Consider the following 22,516-nt stretch of genomic DNA (forward strand, 5'->3'; position numbering starts at 1 on the left):
ACTATGGATGTTAGGAAATGCCATCTGCATGGGAGAGGGAGCTAAATAAGTGCAATGGGGGTCTACAAGGTTCCACACAGGGGGAGGGGGGGGAGCAGTAATTCAGGTACGGTAACTGCTATCAATGCTGCTTCCTTGTAATGCAGCAAGAGGCCTCTATTACTTGGAGACTCCTCTTGCTGCAGTAGGAATCTGACCTGCATCCTAGAACGCACCATCGGATCAAACTATCCACCATCGGGCGGCTAAAAGCCGTGCAAACCACCCGTTGTGGCCTCTTCCCAACCCCTAAATTGCGGCAATATGCCTTCATTGTTCCAAACATCATCAGAATGCCCATCACTGAGAGTCTGTGCCAGCTGGTGTCCTATGCCACAGGACCCACAACCACAGAACGGTACTTAATAATAATAATGGCCATTAAACCTTTGAGTGCCACGGGAATTTGTCAAAATAGGTGTGAGAAGTGCCCAGCAAACATTTTTATTCATCATAATGATCTGTAATATTTACGGGATGCAGTTGAAATCCCGGCGTCGGAATCCCGGCACTTTGTCCCTCTGTGGGTGTCCACAACACCCATAGAGGGAGAATAAATTAGTGTGCCAAGCGTAGCGAGGCACCAGGCCTGCTGCGTGGCGAGCACAGCAAGCCCGCAAGGGGTGGGCGATCCACGCCCCCCCCCCTTGTCGGGATTTCGGCGGTCGGGATTTTGACCACTAAGATTCCGACCGCTGGGATTTTTAACCAATCCCATATTTACATTGTATAGGAAATATCTTTTTTTTATTTTTTGCACATTTTTTATTTGAATTTATATAACAAATGTGAGCGATGCTGGCAACTGCAATAGGTGTCAAACGGGCCACAGAGAATACTCGTAATGGGAAGAGGATATCAACATCACCAGAACCATGGGAGGAGCCACAGCATTAGGAAAACGTTACAGTTTCTCATCTACTGTATATAAGCTCCGTCCTTCCTTCACAGCCCCCCTGAGCTGCAAGATCATTACTGGTAAAACTAAAACGGCAGAGACAGTCACATTTCTCTACATTTTTTTTTTTTTTTTAACTATAGAGCAAAGTAAAAAAAAATTGCTGGGGAAAAGCCATTTTTTCAGTTTATTAAGTGATCGCTGCAATAATCCATAACTGCAGATGAAGTGAAGAAAGGCAATTTAGGGGGTGGTGCCCAATCTGATTTATTAAGAAGCTAATGTAGGATTTTGCATACCCTGACTTTAAACATTCATTTGTCATTGTCCCTTCATTCCCTAATGGATTTCAATAGGTCTTCAGCCAGTCTTTTACATGACCAGACTTTCACGACACAAATAATCAAGCACATAGATTTCATAGTACCCTATCGCTGTGCAGTATCGCTCTCATAGAGTAGCGCAGCGCCGAGCTCGACAGGAGTTTGCCACTTTTTTTACCCGAATTTTGACGTAAATCAATATTGATGCCGTATCAGTGTACCACTGCGCTCATCATGCTTCAGGAACACTACAGGTTGAGTATCTCTTATCCGAAATGCTCGGGACCACAAGCATTGTGGATAAGGGATGTTTACGGTTTTCGGATTTTTTTTTTAAAACATACTTACCTTGTCCCCCGGCGTCCCCTGCATCCCCCGGTGTCCACGGCAGCCTTCAGGAACTTCTTCAGCGGTTCCAGGGGTGCATTGCGAGAGTTTGTTGGTGCGCCAGTGACATCACCGGTGCACCCGCGCAATGCATTCCTGGGACCGCTGAAGACACCGAAGAAGCTCCTGAAAGCCGCCGTCTACATCGGGGGACTTGGTAAGTATGAAAAGGGGGGGGGGGATCCAAAATATATATATAAAAAAAAAAAACATGGATAAGAGATCTCCGGATACAGGAGACTCGATCTGTATTATATTCTTCCTCCACGTCCTAGTGGCTGGTAGGTGAATACCGCCTGCCGCAAAAATCGACCTTTTGACTGTCGACTTTCCCATTTCGACCTAATGCTTGTGTCAGCCTTCCCCAACAAACCTGGAACAACAACTTTCACATAAAAAGCAGAGGCCAGTGGCATACTTATAATGGGTGCAATGTGCACAGTGCAGAAGGGGTCCCCGAGTCCCAGGGGGCCCTCACCCCACACACTGCACCCATTCTTTAATACTTACCCTCTGAAGTTCCACAATGAAGACCGCAGCGTTGCCGTAACTGCTGGAAAAATGGCCGCCTCAGACTCTACTGCACTAGGCGGTGGGCGCTGCTCCCAGCAGAAAGGAGGGGGCCCAGAAGCAGCTCCACCCCTGACAGGCCAATCAGTGAAGTAAATTCAAAAGTTTTACATACATAATACACACACACACACACACACACACAAGTTCCTTTGGATCCTCTCTTATTACAGATGAAGACAATAAACATGGGGATGACTGATGGGTCCATTCAATATTTATTTATTTTTTTAACAGCGGGAATGGAACACAAATGTAATAGAATTCATAGCAGGCGGATATAAAACAACAGGGCTTGCCGAGAAGTAATGATTGAACAATGATTGATCTCGGATGCCTCTTGCAATTCCAGAGAATCTTCTAGGCGCTAAGGAAAATTGCTATCCACCATTTCAGCACATTTAACAAGAAGATTACTTCAAAGAAACTTTAGGGAATTTATTTTATTTTATGGGGAAGGGCATGTTGGTGAAAGTGGAGACAAAAAAAATAAAAATAGCGAGGAGCTTCCTTAATGGAAACACATCTTCCAAATAAAGTCCAGATTTGCAGGGCTGCAGGGCTGCAGAGCATCCGTGGCGCCAAATAGGTGAACAGATAAGAAACTGAGTAAGACTTTCCGGCATTCCTATATATACAGTCTTACCTCGGAGACAGCGACAGCAGACTGAAAGGTTTACAGCAGAAGTTACTGTTCTAACATCTGCGAGCATTCTGTCTACGGAACGGCCGCAGCAATGCAATCAGCCAGGTTACAATCCAAGAGATTACTTTATCACATCCCAATGTTCTAATCAGAATTATGTTGCAACATCATCATCATTATAATCAGATTCCACTTAAAAAATTGTGTGTGTATCTAACTTTTTTCTATTATTTATCTTATTATTATAAAAAAAAAAAATATATATATATATATATATTAAAAAAAAAAAAAAATATATATATATATATATATATATATATATATATATATATGTGCGCTATATAAGAAACTGTTAATAAAATATACTTACATATACACAAACAGGCACAAATATATTTAGTTTACACAAACATACCATAATATAAATACGTATATCCCTAAATAGACGAATTAACAGTATAATAAAGATAAAAATAAAGTTAAAAGCAGAAGGTAAAAGGAGCATAATTAAGGCATTTTAGGTCTAGTAAATGGTCCATATATATTTTGCTTGCCACCGAGAAATAATGACAAGACAAGTAGATAAGACTGTAATAAACTAGAACGGCAGCGGTAACAGCGAATGGTACTTGACTAGAGGCTCCTAGGGATGACTCACTACTTGTACTAATGAGACCACACAGCATGATATTTGTGCACTCTCTCGGTTCTTATAACTACAATGCTCATAAGACCCACAAGAGCTATCATGGCATACAGGGAAAGACGGCAGATGCCTTCTAGCCTGGAGCAAGAATAGTCTACTTCTAAATATGTTAGGGGGGGGGGGGGATATATATATGTAAACAAGGGTTTGTTAAAAAATCTACTTCAGGTTTAAAACAAAGAGAAAGACCTTAGAATAGAGAGGAGGAGTACCGTACCAACATTCCACCACCGGGACATTCCACATTACCTGGCAGAACGTACGTGGCTGATCAGTAGACTTCTCCTACAATACTCAGCGGAAATGTCTTCTTATCATAACTCTTCCAGATAAATCTCACTCTTGGCAATTAGGGGTGCCCTGTTTGGAAAGTTGGGTTAGAGTCCCATATAGCTAGTGTTCTTCTACCAGATGACGGTAGATGCTTCGCAAAACTTAGAAGCTCTGCTACCGATTACCATACATGTTCCAGAATGTTGTGGCCTTGTCCACAATGTACACAAAGCCACTTATAGTGTCAGAGGCACTTGGCATTGGTACTCTTGTCAATCGGTATAAAGTCCCCAATTAATCATAACGATACGTGATGAGAGTCACCTCTGTGTTTGTTGCTAATATGGGTTACTTGGGTCACACAGAGGCTACATGAGGAGGATTCCGATGTCGGAGGAATGACTGTCGGAATCCCGACTGTCGGGGAGCCGTCTGGCACCCTGTGCAATGTGGAGACATAGTTTGTAAATATTGGCTCTGATAAGATGCTTGGGACGGCTATGTGGCATGTCAGATAGTTTCACTTGGCAAGCCACTTGGGGATGTGTATATGGACACATTTGTAGGGGAAGCGTTCGCCGGTACAGTTTGCCTGTTCACTAGGCTAGCGTATGGGTCTGAATCAGGCCCTTGGTAAGCAGATCAGGTAATGCACAGCTACACTATAACAAATTATTCACATGAAGGGAAAATCAGGTGTCATCACAAAAACTGATCCAGTCACCCAAATGTACATCATGTCAGAGTAAGGCACAAAGATAGTTTAAGAGGTCCCACGGGGAAGTACTGCATGCAGCTTCATCAGGAACAACTAGGTGTCTTTTAGAGTAAAGAGCAAATCCGTATCCGGGCAAATCATGTTGGGATTGTACTAGCGCAAAGCATTTATATGCAGGGAAACCACAATCCAATTGTTGTATGTAGCGTACAAAGATGTATAACTATAATGTTACTGCTTCATGTTAAACTCCCATCCCCATCCGTGCTCTAATCTGTCCACAAGTTCTGTATGTGCCACCCCTGCTACAGAATTATGCCACGGTACTATTAGGGGTAGAATTACTAAGACATATATTCAACGTTTTTTGCGAGCGGTCACAGCTCGCACGGTCAATATTGCACTGACCCCCCTTCACAGGCTGTTTCTCCGTCGCCAGGTTTTACAGCGACGTGGAAACGGTGTGTGCGGCTTCTAAAACAGCGAGGCTTGCGGATGAATGCAGCGGGCTCCCTGCTTTAGCTATGAGCCTTGCTGTTTGGGGGAATTATCTCCGCCATCTGAGGGGGCGTGGCTTAAGCGTGACATCACTAAGCCCCGCCCCATGCTGGTAAACCAGCGAATTCAGGGATCTCCGTGGAGGGGGCAGGGCTAAAATGACGCGATTGTGTCATTTTAGCTCCGCCCCCTCCTCTGAGACCCGAGGATTGCGGCATTTTAATGCCGCGATCCGGGGGACAGCGGGGGTCCCCCCTGAATCCGGGAGGGGGCCCCGATTTTCGGGAGACTCCCGGAAATTCCGGGAGGGTCGGCAACCCTGCTGTAAATATTACTTTTTAACCATTGGTACATGTGTGTGTTTAGCAACTGTAACAGATTTAGATAATTTTCTTATAGTTAAACTTCATCATTATTATTTTTTTAAATGAAGAAATTAAATAATAATAATAATAATAATAATAATAATAGAATAGAATAGAATAGAATCAACTTTATTGGCCATGTGTGCTTGCGCACACTAGGAATTTTTTGTGGATTACAGTGCAGCATCAAGCAGGGATGAAAGGGGGGGAGGGAGACATTACATATATTACATAAAGACATTACAAGCATTTAATTTCTAGCTACGACTATGGTGGTCAGGTCACCAAGTAGGGACACGTTGTTGGCTGTTGATATTGGGATTGCATTCGCTTTGGTTGGATTGTTCAGGTGATGGACGGCTAACGGAAAGAAGCTTCTTGCTGATCTGGACGTTTTGACGGGGATGGACCTGAACCGTCTTCTGGATGGTAGGATGTCGAACAGCTTGTGACCGGGATGCAGCTTGTCGTTTGCAATCTTCTCAGCACGTTTCCTTACCCTGGATGAGAACAGATCCCTTATCGGGGGGAGGTCGGTCCCTATGATCCTTTCCGCAGTCTTCACTACCCTCTGCAGTTTTTGTTTGTCGTTCTCGCTTGCGCCACCGTACCAGATTGTGATCGAGGAACATAAGACAGACTCCACGATGGCGGTGTAAAATACGCACAGCAGCTCCTTTGGGATGTTGAATTTCCTGAGTTGCCTCAGGAAGAACAGGCGCTGTTGGGCCTTTTTGATGTTTGTGGTTATGTTTAATCCCCATCTTAGGTCACTGGACATGGTTGTCCCTAGGAATTTGAAGGAATCAACTCGCGACACCACTGCGTTGGCTATTGTTAGCGGGGCTAGTGCATTTGTTTTTTTCCTGTAGTCGACCACCATCTCGACTGTTTTGGTGGGGTTTAGATTGAGGTTGTTGCTGCTGCACCACTGTGTCAGCTTCTCCACTGCATGCCTGTACGCGGTCTCGTCACCATCCTTGATTAGGCCGATAATAGTGGTGTCATCTGCGAATTTGATGATTTTCACTGACTGCTCAGCTGAGGTGCAGTCATTCGTGTAGAGAGAGAAGAGCAGAGGGGAGAGGACGCATCCTTGGGGGGCTCCAGTACTGATTGTTCGTGTGCTGGACGAGAAGGCGCCGGCTTTGACCACCTGTTCCCTTGCTGTTAGAAAGTCCACTATCCATGAGCATGTTGATCCTGGGACTCCTAAGGAGAGGAGTTTTGGCTGCAGGATGCTGGGAACGATAGTATTAAATGCTGAGCTGAAGTCCACGAATAGGACTCTTGCATAGGTGCCTTGGTGGTCGAGGTGTTGTAAAATATGGTGCAGCCCGAGGTTGACCGCATCCTCTACACTTCTGTTCGCCCGGTAGGCAAACTGCATGGGGTCAAGGTGAGAGTTTGTCACTTCTTTCAGGTGCTTCAGTACTAGTCTTTCAAATGCTTTCATGGCCACTGAGGTTAGTGCAATTGGCCTGAAGTCATTTAGGTCCTTCGTGGGTGTTTCCTTAGGGACCGGGATGATGATAGAGCGTTTGAAGCAGGCAGGAACCTTGCACAAGTCCAGGGAGGAGTTGAATATCGTTGTGAAGATGGGGGCAAGCTGAGCTGCACAGGTCCTAAGGCTGGATGGCGATACACCATCCGGTCCTGCAGCCTTCTTAGGTTTTATTCTTTTGAGTACTGCTTCTACCTCGCCTTGGTCCAAGTGGAGGGCCTGGGTGTGGTGGTCTTTGGGATGGAGTGGGGGAGGTACGGCCTGCTCAAATCTGCAGTAGAACTTGTTCAGGTCTTCTGCAAGTTCATGGCTGGTTTCAGACTGTGTTTGGGCTTTCTTGTAATTTGTTATGTTTTGCATGCCCTTCCATACTGCCGCAGGGTCCTTTGCTGTGAGGTTGTGTGTCAGCTTGTTTGTATATTCCCTTTTTGCAAGTTTGATACCCCGAGTCAAGGAGTTCCTGGCTTCTTTGTACTGTGTCCTGTCCCCGCTGCTGTATGCCACCTCCTTGGCTCGGCGGAGTTTCCTGAGCTGGCTACCGAACCATGGCTTGTTGTTGTTAAAGGATCGGATTTGCTTGGTTGGTACACATAAGTCCTCGCAGAACTCTTAGTAAATATAACCCTATGGGGGAGATTTAGAAAAGCTTGTAGAGAGATAATGTAGAAAGATATACATTTTTCAGGCATTGGGGCAGATGTTTTAAGCCAGGTGAAGAGGTAAAGTAGGTGATAACGCACCAGCCAATCAACTCCTGTCATTTTTCAAACAGCTGATGATCTCTTCACCTCCCTTAATGTGTTTAAAAAATAACAGTTGGGAACTGATTGTTTAGAACAGTGGTTCCCAAGCTCAGTCTTCAAACAGTTTTTCAGGGAATCACAGAATCACAAGTGAAATAATTAGCTCCACCTGTGGATCTTTAAAAATGTGTCAGTGGGTAATGAGTGCACCTGTGCATCTGCCAGGAGACCTGGAAAACATGAACGGTTAGGGGTACTTGAGGACCAGGGTTGGAAACCACGGGTAAGTCATTTATTTCTGTTTAATTCATCTCCCCATTAATGTGGCCCTAGATGTGTTATGCAAAAATCTCCATTCAATATACAGTAGACGTCATTAACACGGACCTTATATGGGAGGAAACAAAATATAAAAAATAAGTATTTGCTTCACTTCATGAAGGAATAAGCAATTGCAATAGCACAGGTTCTCAAAGTCGGCCCTCAGGGCCCCACACCATGCATGTTTTGCAGGTCTCCTCATGCCCCTTTCAGACCGCACTTTTTACCCGTTATTTTGCCATTTTAAAATGGTAATTTGTGCAGTCTAAAAGGCGCAGAGTGAATTTACCGGTTCTATTGAACTGGTATTTCTAAACGGTAATAAAGCAGGGTCCTACCCGTTTCAGACCCGTTTTTTTTCATCCACTGTTTTCTATGGGTAAAGACAGGTTCATTGTTGTGAAGGAACAAAAACTGCATTGAAATACCGTTTACGGACAAAAACTGCCCTAAAATACCATTTAAAGACATGCGGTGTGAAAGGGGTTTTAGCTGGCAGACCCGTTTTTAAATACCTGGTCAAAGCCAGTTTTGCGGTCTGAAAGCAGCATAACAGAATCAAGTGAAAAAATAATAATTGTGGATCTTTTCAAATGTGTCAGTCAGTAATGAATGCACCTGTCCGGTGACCTGGAAAACGTGAACTGTGTGGGGTCCTATAGGACTGAGTTTGAGAACCCTTACGCTATAGAAATAGTCACTTTCTCTTTTTCCTATGTTATTCTAAAGCCATGTACAGTCTCCACCGGCGCTACGACGTACACAATGAATAAAACATAACAAAGTCCCTTTGATGCAGTGTCGCTGTAGCAATATTAAAGCTGCAGCCTCACTGAAATTACCCTGAAATAACTACTATATTCAGCATGTCCAGGACGGTGATTCCATCATCAGAGATTCACTATCTGAGAAATGAACATTCCAAAGCACTCAAATAGCTTTTAGCCTTCCAGCCACATAGTAAAATGTATGTTGAATTACCAAAAGCCATTATGTCTGCGCCCCTACTTTCAAATGACTTCAACAAGCTATTTAGGAATTAAGCTGAAATGTCTTAAAAGCATTTTGAACCTGGATGCCAATAACTCAATGAGTTTCTCTTCACTCGCTACCTGGATGTGACAAGTGAGGCCCTTTACAAAAGTTATTCTGTAATATATAGATAAGACATAAAGAACATTGGAAGTTTATGAATCGCCAACATGCGTCAAAAAATGCATAAGATAATATATTAAATCATCATAAAATGTTTAAAAAAAAAGAAATCAAAGCAAAACAAAAACACCCTGCAACCACCACCACCACATAAGTTATTCTAAATAAAAAAAGAAATATGGAAAAAAAAAACGTAAAAAAACAAGAAAATAAATAAAAAGACTTTAAAACAAATAATCACCACTGTATGGTTTGAAAGCGGTGCAAAAGCTTGTAATATCATTAGGGATTTATGCATTAATGGGGCAGATGTATTAAAGGCCCCCATACACTAGGGCGACTTGTCCTTAGGACAAGTCGCCCCCGACTTCCCCCTGAGCTTCCCCGGCTGCTCCCCGGGGGAGCTTGATTAGATTGGCACTTGATGTGCCATTTTTTACATGTGATAAATCGTCTCGATTTATCACATGTAAAAAACCCGGGGAGCAGGGGGGGGGGGGGGGGGGCTACAGAGCAGGGCTGCTGGTGGCTCTCTGAGCCAATTGCTGACTGGCTCAGAGAGCGCTCAGCCAATCACAGGCTGCCCATTCATTGTATGGGCTTTTTTTTTTATTCAGTACTGACAGCTCCCGGCTCCCCCTGCCCGGCTCTATGCCGCCTGTGTCCCCCGCAGCGTCCCCAGCCCCCCCTGCTCCCTCCACCGCCGCGCCGCCCCACTAGGTCCCAAGTCGGGTGGTCGGACGTGCAGCAGGTCCGACCACCCGACGCAGATCCGATGCGCACGAGACCGCGCATCGGATCTGAGGGGACATCAAAACTAGCCGATTTTGGTCCGACTGATCTGGCCGAAATCTGACCAAAATCGGCTAGTGTATGGGGGCCTTAACCCTTAAGTGCCAAGTGAATTTGTCAAAATGAGTGTGAAAATTGCCACACAAACCTTTTTATTCATCATAATGACCTGTAATGTTTACTTTACATAAAGAATATTCTTTTTTTTTCATTTGAATTTATATAACATATGTGAGGGACGCTGGCATTTTTAGTGGATATTTTGTGCATCTCTCACAGAGCTGCTGGCACTCAAAGGGTTAATCCTGGTAAAGTGATCAAGTGGAAGCTGCACCAGCCAATCCGCTCCTATCTGTAATTTTTAAACACAGCTGATTGGCTGGTGCATTATCATCTTCCACTTGACCAGGCTTAATACTTCTTACCCATTTTTCGCTGTAACCTCGAGTACATTTTATTTTATTATTGCTGATCCCAGCTAATACATGTAAAGGTCCCGCTGGCATTTTTAGTCAGTCACCCGTCCGGCGGGTTTTCACAGCATCTTCTTCAGTGTTGCCAGCAGGGTGATGCTGCTGGGACAATGTGAAATATACATTATGCAGTATGGGCCAGATGCAGGAAGATAAACAGCCAGCCAATCAGCTCCTAACTGACATGTCACAGACTGTGTTAGAAAAAGGTCAGGCAGGAGCTGATTTGCTGGTTGGTTATCACTCTCCATTTTATCACTTTTTGGAGCTTAGTACATCTGGCCCTATGTGTCTATGCATGTGCATATTTGTGGGTTACGGTATAAATGCTAGACAATGTCTAGGTCGACGGTGATGAGGTCAACACCTTGAAATGGTCGACATTGACAAAAAGTCGACACAAGCTTATTATTGACATAGATATAGTCGACATGGTAAAGGCTAACTACTCCCCACCTCTATGAGGAGAAGTACCTCCACTGACCACTAGAGGCCGATGGACAGAACAAATAACTCCTTTGTGTGCTAAAAGATGTCATAACAGAAAGTGAAAGCAATTTTTTAAGGGACACTGATCTGTTTCAAACTTACTGGATATGGGACGTGGGAGCGGTGAAGGCAGAGATTGGGGGTAGGAGCACATGTAATATTCTATTAACTTAATAAACCGTTTTTTGGGTTGTTTGTTGCGGATGCAGGCTGCCTCTATATCTGACCTCTGGTGTGGTTATTGCACACATTAATACCTTTCAGAAAGAGTTTACAACTGCATATAGTATTTTAGTAAGGATTTAATCAACAAAGAGAAGATATCACAGCAAATATACAGGTGGAATCGCTATCCGCCAGCCGCCGCCATCCGTCGGAAGGGGGCGCATGAGATGCCCACGCCACTTGTTCCGATGGAGCACTGTGTCGCAGCTCCCCCGCTGCCCCCAGCTCCCCCCGTTCCCTGCCCATCTCCCTGAGGCAGAGACGGGCATGGAAAGCGCTCTCCGTTGCAGTGTTGATGGGGACGCGCATCAGATTGAGCGCCTCTCCGCCAGCCTGCTCCAGCTAAGGGAATCTGGCGATTCCCAGTGCTGGCTGAGAGGCGCTCTATCTGTAGATACAATACAGTAGGACTATTTACAACTTCGGTGTCAAACTCATTGTCCTCCAGCTGTTATGGAACTACACGTCCAAGCATGCCCTGGCACAGATTTTATATAATAGATTGCTAAAACTGTGGCAGGGCATTCTGGGACGTGTAGTTCCACAACACCCGGAGGGCCATGAGTTTGACACGACTGATTTACAGCAATTTTTACAGCCTTTTTAAATACTATTTCACAGGTCAAAGTAAAAGTAAAAACTGTCACAGCTCAAAGTGAAAGTGCACTGCAGAAGCAATCTTTTTGACGGGCCTTAAAATAGCAGCATTATAAAGGACTAACTCTGAACAACTGATTCATTTGCCTAATATTCGAAGGGTGTGGAACGTGTCACAGGACAGATGTGCTATTCGCACACCATGGATACGTCTTTGTGCAGTAAGTGCGGTGGACAGTACCGCGTAAAGGTTACGGAGCTCTACCTGTCATCGGCGCTTGTAAGATTTGCATACTTGGCCGTGAACCTGGAAGGCAACATGACATTTCATAAAAAGCAATTTGGTCACAATGACCTTTACTCCATAACACGTGTAACTCCCCGGACACTTCTCCTGCGTTTCCAGTTGCTGGTTTAATTGCATGGTTTAAATTGATCATTTTCTAGGCGCGGAGAACAAAGGCTCCGAAACATTCAACAACGTGGTTAAAATGTAACTTCTAATTAAACCCTGCTCATGCACATTTCATATGTCCCACTGGGAAAACATTGAAAGGGCCGACTAGGAGAATGAATGCCTATGAAACACAATTTTTATCAAAAATGGTACCTGCCACTGGAAAACGAAAATGTAACCAATAGGTTGGGGTTTGGCAAAATGAGCATGGATTGATTTGGCAGTAGGTATTAGGCTGGGTACACACTTTGCTATTCACAGCACTGCTGCTATCGTTACCTATATCGGCGGTACACCCCAACGAACAAGATTCCAACTTTCCAATGGGCCAACCCGGGACAGGGGGTCTGGGCGAGCTCCGCCCCCCGCCCAGGAAAGTCGGGGGTATGGGATATGAAGTTGGATAAACAAGTTATTGTAATGAATGAATTCAGAATAAAAGGCTTACCAGAAGAGAGCTCAGAACAGTGAACAACTGACCTTTCGTAAATACTGGCGTTAGTTGCGCTTGCGGTCAATATTGTGACATGAACCGTTCATGTCGCCGGGGACGGGCTAGCTTCGTCCTGCTGTAAATCGCCATGGCCCGGGAGAGTTGGGCCGCCGCGTGAGTGACTGCTACGTCGCGTGCGCAGAGAATCTCATCAGCATGGAGGGACAGGGTGCTGCCCATCAGCGTTGTACAAGCGTGACGAGAAACTCAGCACAGTGTCTGACTGACGCCATTTTGGTGGTTACCTTAAGTTTGCACATAGCTGCACAGAGCCATTGGTCTTCAGAAACATGGCTGCAGCCCTTTATGTCCGCATAGCTGGAGGCTCCAGCCTGGAGCTCAGTCACTAGGGTGGTATAAGTATTCACTGTCACTTAAAATCGAGATTTTCCACGTCCCGGGATGGGTTTGGCCGGGATGCGGGATTTACTAGTGAAAACCGGGACAGTCCTGGGCAAACCGGGACGGTTGGTCACCCTACACCCAGCCCCCCCCCCCCCCCCCCCCCCCCCCCCGCTGAACATGCAGTCATCAACAATATAGGCAGATTGCATGTGAGACAACAGGGGGGATAGTGATCAGTCGTCGGGAGAGCGTATGGTTTGTAGACGCGTATGGTTTGTAGACACTAAGGGCCTTATTCTGATCGGTGCGGATTTCTCCCGCCGATGGTTATCGTCTGCGCATGTGCAGAGGTCACTCTGCGCATGTGCAGGCGATTTCGCCGCACGTATTCTTTACACGCCGCACAGGGGGCGTAGAGGGGCGTGAGGGACTACTAAGCCTCATTACCCTATGCATACGCCCCGCGTTTCATGGGCGTTCCCATGCAAACGCGGGGCGTATGCATGGTAATGAAGCCGTGACGCGTGTGTAGGGGGCGGGCATCTGACATTGCCGGATGTCAGCTGCCCGCCCCCATACATGATTTCACACGGACAAGTGTCCGTGTGGTCTTGGGTGGCGGGACCTAGTGGAGCGTGCGGGCCTGCATTCGATGTTCAGCGACCATCGAATGCAGGGGCTGCTCCCAAGACGGAGGAGGCGTATCCCCGTCCACTTTCATGCGGATCGCCACATATCCGCGTACGGACGGAGGTGGCGATCCGTATGGAAGGCGGGGATTCGCCTGCACGGTCGTGGCCGCATATTCTGATCGGGCCGCACCGATCAGAGTAAGGCCCTAAATGATATACATGATAAGAAGGTGAATGTGTTATTTTAAAAAATTTATAATGTGTAGGCACCATTAGAGTATACTGCTGAAATCCACCAAAAAGGGGCATATTTATCATGAAATGAGAAACTTTAGTTTTCAATTTTCCACCGTTTATTTTACAATTTTTCCACCGTTCATCACGCCTTTACCCCTGCCATGGTCTTCCAGCCCCAACCTCCTTTCCCTCATCGCCACAGCCCTGGAGCCATGCCCCCCTCCCCCTCTCAGATAAGCAGGGGAGACTGCTGCTGTGACCTCTTCCTTGCCCATGCCTCACTGGAGGACTGCTGTGGATCTGTGGGGAACAATTAAAGGTAAGATGACATAGTAGGGAGGGATCTTTTCAGACCCCTCTCCTGCATCAGGAAACTGAACGGCATCTCAAGGAAGAGTTTAGAGAACACAATGGTGCACAATACAGATTGAGGCATAGAGAATTGTGTAATGATGTAGTCAAACTGGATGCAATAAGCAAAAAGCCGCTCATCTGGGAACAAACATACTCTTTAGGAAAGAGCTGAGAAACACACACACACAAACACACACACACTCTAATATTACTATCCCCCTACCACAATGACTTTCCTAGGCAGCTTCTGCACTGCAGGGTAATGTTATTCACTGCGGTCAAGTCATCCCTTCCTGATCAGATGCCACCCCCCAGTCCGCCAGGGCCAGTCTAATACTACACCTAGTCCGCCAATGCCATTCTGGTGCTACTCCCAGCCCATCAGGGCCGATCTGACGCTACCCACAGTCCATCAGGGCCTTTCTGATGCTGCCTATAGTCCCCCAGGGCCAGTCTGATGCTACCCCTAGTCCCCCAGTGCCGTTCTTGCTCTACCTCTAATCCGCCAAGGCCGATCTGATGCTACCCCTAATCTGCCAAGGCCGATCTGACGCTACCCCTAGTCCGCCATGGCCGATCTGTTGCTACCCTTAGTCCGCCATGGCCGATCTGATGCTACCCATAGTACGCCAAGGCCGATCTGATGCTACCCCTAATCTGCCAAGGCCGATCTGACGCTTACCTAGTCTGCCAAGGCCGATCTGATGCTACCCTAGTTCGCCAAGGCCGATCTGACGCTACCCCTAGTCCACCAAGGCCGATCTGACGCAACCCCTAGTCCACCAAGGCCGATCTGACGCAACCCCTAGTCCGCCAGGGCCAATCAGATGCTACACCTAGTCTGCCATTGCCTTTTTATATACTATCCCTCTTGTTCAAGTTCCTATAGGACATGGTTAGAATAGAAACAGAATTATGAAAACCATTTTACAGTGCTCTACATAGCTGCAACAGTACAGCACAAGGAAAGACTGCTAACATCAGCCATAACAACAATAACTGGAACAGGAACATCAATAATTAGAATAAAGGGATATTACAGTGAAAGGTAAAACACAGGCCATGCAGTATCCCAACATAATAATGATGATTAACAGACCGTCTTATTTTAAATATTTTAATGAATGTGAATTTCCCTGGTTAGAACAGAAGCCTCATAATGTCGACATAACCTATGTACACAAACAAAACAGCAAACCCATAATTATATGGCAGATTATCCATATTAATATTTGCAGTTTCACACACCAAGTTGTTTGGCTGACGCACCGTTAGACCCACTCGCAGGTGGCCATATTGGATATATATCTGAGAGTATGGCGCTCACACTGAACTGCGTTCGCGCACAAGTCACTGTCAGTGGGATCAGCAGGCAGAGGAATGACAGCAGCCACCTCCTAAATTGCGTTTACAAGCATATGCCCAATCATTACGCTGTTATACATGGCTGAACCATTGATGTGTTGGACACCGCTGCGTGACTTTTAAATTTTAAACATATTTAAGAAACCCAATTTGTTTATTTTCAGTTCAAATTCAAAATCCACCAATCACCACCCCAGACCCAACACTGTGAGTGGATCCTTGAACGAAGCTGAACAGGAAACGCCAACAGAATGGGTTTTGATTAACATCATACAATAAAAACGAAATTCACTCCATCAACCATCACCCACATTACTCCTGTAGTAGTGAACAGTACATGGTACAAACAGGATATTGATAACAGATGCCAAAAATGGTAACTCACCATGGTGCGCCATATATTCGGAAGCCTTTCACAGTTACTTCTGAATCTTGCAGGTAAATACTGTTGGTGATTAGTGACTGCACATTGTCAAAGTCTTCAGGTTTCAATTTAGAGACTGAGGGGAAGCGGTAGTAATCCTGTTTAACAAGATCAGCCATGAATTCCTTATCAAAAGTAAGTTCATGATTACCAGCGATCACTATTTTGTATTCGTACGGTAACGATCCTGGAAGACAGATAATGAAGTACAAATCAATGTTCAGTGCAAATCAGGCAAATGACTACAAATCAAGGCTTTTTTTTTTTCACTGGTCTTAATTTCAGCCGTTTCACCGAATACTGTATATTAACATTTTATCCCACTTACGTTTTATGAAGATGGCACAGATACCCCCTTCCCAATGTAATTATGATTGACCGTCCCACCTAAACAGCTAGGTCAGCCCATTACAAATGTGTAAGCCAATCACTTTGCAGTGTTAAATTGGGCGGGGCAGAGAGTTTGCACCATAGTTTGAAAAGAATTTAAAAGTTTTTGGTTTCTTCGCTGTTAAACCTTTGTAAATTGATTTATCATTTAAAGTGTCCTGATCTCAAATGTTAGTTGGTTTTGCATCCCTCCGAAGCCAATTAGAATGCCATCAAAAATATTCTGTATTATGCTCTGCTGTAAGCAAGCGCTGTAATAACTTCACCCAATATAACGCAGTGACCCGGACATTAGCTACAATCAATACATCTCAAATTTTTATTTGGCAGAGTTCACCCAATCTACAGTACGAATGCGTATAAGTGAGTTCAATTGTATTTTTGTTAAAAAAAGTAAATGTTCTAAGCTAGATATCTTCTGTAGAAGTTAGAACACAGGGAGGTGAAATTTACCAGAAAGAGAGATTCAGAAAGATTACCAAATCTAGAACTCTCTGAATCGGTCATTCCTATTAAATTTGACCCTGGGGGCAGGGCCGATGCGAAGGCTTCTCAGCACCCTAGACAAAACTTCAACCTACTCCCCCCCCATACTGCCACCAGCACCCAGTTTCCAACCCCTTAAGGCATACTTGCCTAACATTCTGGAATGGCAGGGAGACTTTTAAAAATTGGGTGGTCCACCTAGCTCCCCAGTAAAGTGGGCAAGTCCCCTGGAGTCCCCCCTTGCCATCCACAATGGAGTACAAGGAGGAAGGGCCAGCACCGTAGGGAAGTGTGCCTCAAGGGAAAGTATGGAGGTGAGGTCTTAGAAGTTCCACAGCAGCCACCTGCATTAAAGCACAACAAAGATCCTCAGACATCCTTGATTTTTTTTTGATAGGCAGACTTGGTGGCGCCCCCCCCCAGAACATGGCGCCCTAGGCAGCTGCCTAATCTGGTGATGTCATCTGCCCGCCCCCCGCATGTCCGTCACGGCCCAATTAGCATGAGAACATGGGAACGCCCATATGCTAATAGAAAGCTTGCCACCAATGGGTGTTTGTTCGCCGTGGGTGCACGCACCCATCACATGACCTGAATAAGGTCCATAAATTCATTATTTTTTATCTTTTATCAGCCTCAATCCAAATCTGAAGCAAGGGACGGTATGCACTAAACTCTTGTACCGGTAACACACCGCTGAATAAGAAACATTAAAGAGTGATTCTGTATGAAGCTGAATGATCACAGATTTAATATAACAAGTTATAACACATTCCTATTGTGTTCCGCAGTCCTCCCCAGCAGCAGCACCACCATGCGCCCCTCACCCAGGATCTCCGAGGGCTGACCTGAGCCCAGGGTTAATGGTGAGCCCGGGGAATTAGCTCCTATGAAGTGTGTGTGTGTGGTGGGCCCAGCAAGTGAAGTCTTCCACCTTTTGTTAACACTGCGGCAGACAACAAAACAGCACAAGCACAGTGGAAGTTCAGGCTGTGACCTCTTCACTCCCTACGCGTCAGGCTTCATTAACTTTCATTGGGCCTAGCAGCTGAGGCGTTAATGGTAACAGTATGTTAGAGACACAGCAGCCGGAGATTGGCACATAGAAATATCCACATCTCCAATATATATGGGGGATTGTAACAGCACCGGGGGAAGAGCGGGAGAGTCTATCTATAGTCCTTTCTAGAACACTGCATCTTATTATTATTATTATTATTATTATTATTATTATTATTATTATTATTATTATTATTTAATTGCAGAAATAAAAGAATAAAAAAAAATCCTACAAAGAAGTTAATTTATAGTATTAAACATTCATATGAACGTGGCTTCTTTTGTATACATATCAACTCTCCTGGTATATTGGGGAGTGTCCCAAATGTTTCAGGGACTAGGTGCAACAAATCCATCTGACAATGGCGCCCTTCTCCATATGTACCCACAAACCCTCCATCAGAAATAGCCGCGGTGAGTCTTAGGGGTGTATGCAATCCCGGATCACGACTGTCGTTCCGTCCCAACAGCCATAATCCTGGCTGGTTTGCGTTTTGCTCTACAGCAAATCGGCAAGCGGGATTCAATGTCCTGTCTGCCAATCAGCAAAAAAGGGGCGTAGCCACAAGAAACAACCATGGATCGTCAAGATCCGGCCGCGAGCTTGACAATCCACAGCTGTTCTCGGCAGAATGGGCTTGTTCTGACGAGATGCCTCTTCAACGCTGTCGGGAAAGACAGCACTGAATAGGCACCCGCGGTCGGAAATAGCGGCGGGGGATTGCATACCCCCCTTAAAACTCGCTGCCCAAACACTCCTGCTTCCCATGTGTCCCCACAAAATACACACACATATCCCCTGCTACTGGTGACTTTGGATACATGTTTTGCAATTCAATTGCGTGTGCAAAAATAAGAGTAGCATCCGTTCCTCCAGATGCTGCCGAATCAGGAAGTTAGAAGATTATAAAAATATCCCGTAAGAGAAGATATATTGCTAAGAAGATATATATTGTGTAACTGTAGTGGGTGTCTGGAACAAATGTGTATCTATATTTATAGATACATTTTTGGATGGTAGTTTTTCATGTCCATACAAATGGAGTAGCTCTCATTTGTGCTGCTCCTGGCGATTCTATCGCCAACCTCCGACAGAAGGGGGCACGTGCGCTCAAGATGCTCGCGCTCCCCATTTTGTCAGACCCCTCCGCCAGTTCCCCCCCGCGCATCTGCTGCAGCCTGCACCCTTCTCCTGAAGCGGAGACCGGCAGGAAAGCCGCCGATCACCGTTCCCGGCCGTTTCGATAACTGGGATGCGCGAGGGAATGAGACGCTGCACATCCCAGCCAGCCTGCGCCAGCACATGCAATCTGGCGACCCGGCAGGCTGGCTGATAGCGGCTCCATCTGTAGGTGGCAATACAGTGTTGCGACAAGGGTGCAGGTTTGTGTTGCAATGGTGCAGACAAACCTGCAACAGCACTGTATCTAACAACCCAATCCCCCAATTTTGCACAGAGTCTCTATAGCAGGGATGGGTGATCTTTGACCCTCCAGCTGTTGTGTAACAACACATCCCAGCATGCCCTGCAACAGTTTTAACATGGCCAAATAGCAAAACTCTAGCAGGACATGCTGGGATGTGTAGTTCAACAACAGCTGGAGGGCCGAAGGTTCCACATTCCTGCTCTATAGTAATGCCAACAAAATTGTCGGAGTCTGAGCTGCCAGAAAGCGCACAGCGGTCACAGCAGGCCAAAATCGCCACCAGCAATGGTGTAACCTGTTAGAGAATAACGGGTTACACAAAGTACTTGCAGACATGGGAGTACGCAGGTGATGTAGTTACGGTGTTTTCATAGCCCAGCATGTGGAGTTTGGCTAAAGTAGGTTGTATATATTGATATCTCTAGACAGAATGTGCCGCAGATCTCCCGTATCCGTTCCAGTCCTGAATGGGTCGTAGCCGGAGATATAATAGTCATCTCAATTTCCAAACAATTTTCTCTCAACACATCCTGGATCAATTTACATGCTACTTTCCTCGACGAGCAATGAAATCATAAGTTCCAATTGACTTAGCCCATATTGGAAATTGACAGAGCAAACCTTTGGAAATGCAATTACTACACGCAAATGTCTTTTCCTGCACTCGAGGAAATTTTCAAACAACATTTAGAGTCATCAAATAATATTAGCACAGAGGAGAGAGACTGTAGGCAGAAGCCACCCTGCAGCTTGGGGATACTGGGTAGGGAGATGTTTTCCTATATGTCCTATACAGACCAACAGCAGACAGGGGAAACTCGCATCTGTACACTCAATGTCTCCCACATTTACAGTTACAGATTGGGTATCCCTTATCCAAAATGCTGGGGACCAGAAATATTTTGGATAACGGATTATTCTGTATTTTGTAATATTTGTATATTTGAATGAGGTATCTTGCATTTATGTTGTATAAACACACAAATATAGTTTATTTGTGCATGAGACAAGGTTTTAAAACATGAAACAAAGTTTGTGTACAATCTCAGGCACTGAATTTGAGTGTCAAGCAAACATTTTCTTGTACATATTTAGTGCCAGTTACATATCATGTCCCCAGTAGCACCAGTTACATATCATGTCCCCAGTAGTGCCAGTTACATATCATGTCCCCAGTAGTGCCAGTCACATATCATGTCCCCAGTAGCGCCAGTCACATATCATGTCCCCAGTAGCGCCAGTTACATATCATGTCCCCAGTAGCGCCAGTTACATATCATGTCCCCAGTAGCGCCAGTTACATATCATGTCCCCAGTAGTGCCAGTCACATATCATGTCCCCAGTAGCGCCAGTCACATATCATGTCCCCAGTAGCGCCAGTCACATATCATGTCCCCAGTAGCGCCAGTCACATATCATGTCCCCAGTAGCGCCAGTCACAGATCATGTCCCCAGTAGCGCCAGTCACATATCATGTCCCCAGTAGTGCCAGTCACATTTCATGTCCCAGTAGTAGTAAGCAGGGACAGTACAGTTATCACACAGGGAACACATACCCGCACAGCGCCTAGGCAGCAATCAGCGGCACCGCTGGTCATTGCAGCAGCCAGGTAGGTAACAATATAAGCAGGGACAGTACAGTTATCACACAGGGAACACATACCTGCCGAGCTGCACAGCGCCTAGTCAGCCATCAGTGGCGCCACTGGTCACTACAGCAGCCAGGTAGGTATCAATATAAGCAGGGACAGTACAGTTATCACAGAGGGAACACATACCTGCCGAGCTGCACAGCGCCTAGGCAGCCATCAGTGGCACCACTGGTCATTACAGCAGCCAGGTAGGTAACAATATAAGCAGGGACAGTACAGTTATCACACAGGGAACACATACCCGCCGAGTTGCACAGCGCCTAGGCAGCCATCAGCAGCACCACTGGTCATTGCAGCAGCCAGGTAGGTAACAATATAAGCAGGGACAGTACAGTTATCACACAGGGAACACATACCCGCCGAGCTGCACAGCGCCTAGGAAGCCATTAGCAGCACCACTGGTCATTACAGCAGCCAGGTAGGTAACAATATAAGCAGGGACAGTACAGTTATCACACAGGGAACACATACCTCCAAGCTGCACAGCGCCTAGGCAGCCATCAGTGGCGCCACTGGTCATTGCAGCAGCCAGGTAGGTGACAATATAAGCAGGGATAGTACAGTTATCACACAGGGAACACATACCCCCCGAGCTGCACAGCACCTAGGCAGCCATCAGCGGCACCACTGGTCATTGCAGCAGCCGGGTAGGGTTCACCCAGAGTTAAGGGGGCCTGCGGGGGGGTCCTACCGGCCTCTGGGTGTCCTACCGAGGCCCCATGGCTGATGCGCCTCCTGTCCCGGCTGTGGGGAGGGGTCCTGTCTGTGCTGGGCCCTCCAAGTCCATGGAGAGAGGGAGCTGGAGGTGATGAACCTCCTCCGGGGGGGGGTCCACCAGGCAGATGGTGCAGCCAGTGGCTGCAGTGCTCACCTTCCTCCGGCTGGCCGGCCCTGGCTCCAAGCATCCTCTGCGCTCACCTCAGCAGCCTTCCTACACCCGGGTGTCACCACGTCCCCGAGTCTGTGCTCGCCTCAGCAGCCTCCATCCTTCCTCCAGCCGGGTTTTGCCGCGTCCCCGGCGCCCGGCTCGGTGCTCGCCTCAGCAGCTAGTGCTAGTCACATAGCATGGCCCCAGTAGTGCCAATTGCATAGCATGGTCCCAGTAGTGCCAGTCACAGATGTCCCCAGTAGTGCCAGTCACAGATGTCCCCAGTAGTGCCAGTCACAGATGTCCCCAGTAATGCCAGTCACAGATGTCCCCAGTAGTGCCAGTCACAGATGTCCCCAGTAGTGCCAGTCACAGATGTCCCCAGTAGGTTTACTGCTGCGCTCGCGATGCTTCGGGCACGGTGCCTTGCTGAGCTTGCCACACTATTCTATTCTCCCACCACGCCATAGTGAATAGTAGGGCATGAAATACCACCAGTTGGCACATGTCTGATAAAAAAAAAAAAAAAAAAAACAACATGAAAAAAGTACGGATTATTACCTGTTAGTACGATTTCCTCTACTCCTCCCTCCATGGCAGCCAA

At 46.3% G+C, this 22,516-nt stretch overlaps 1 protein-coding gene across 4 annotated transcripts in view; it reads right to left on the reverse strand.

Moving 5' to 3' along the window:
* The window catches only part of MPPED2 (metallophosphoesterase domain containing 2), a 152,211-nt gene that overhangs the window by 57,966 nt on the left and 71,729 nt on the right, over positions 1 to 22,516 (reverse strand). For all 4 annotated transcript variants that reach the window (XM_083164250.1, XM_083164249.1, XM_083164252.1 and 1 more), the window contains exon 4: positions 15,991 to 16,216. In XM_083164250.1, the coding sequence (XP_083020376.1) occupies positions 15,991 to 16,216 (226 nt within the window). The remainder of the gene's footprint in view (positions 1 to 15,990; positions 16,217 to 22,516) is intronic.

The sequence above is a fragment of the Crinia signifera genome, chromosome 11 (assembly GCF_055691185.1).
Source record: "Crinia signifera chromosome 11, ASM5569118v1, whole genome shotgun sequence".
In the NCBI taxonomy this organism is placed as follows: Eukaryota; Metazoa; Chordata; class Amphibia; order Anura; family Myobatrachidae; genus Crinia; species Crinia signifera.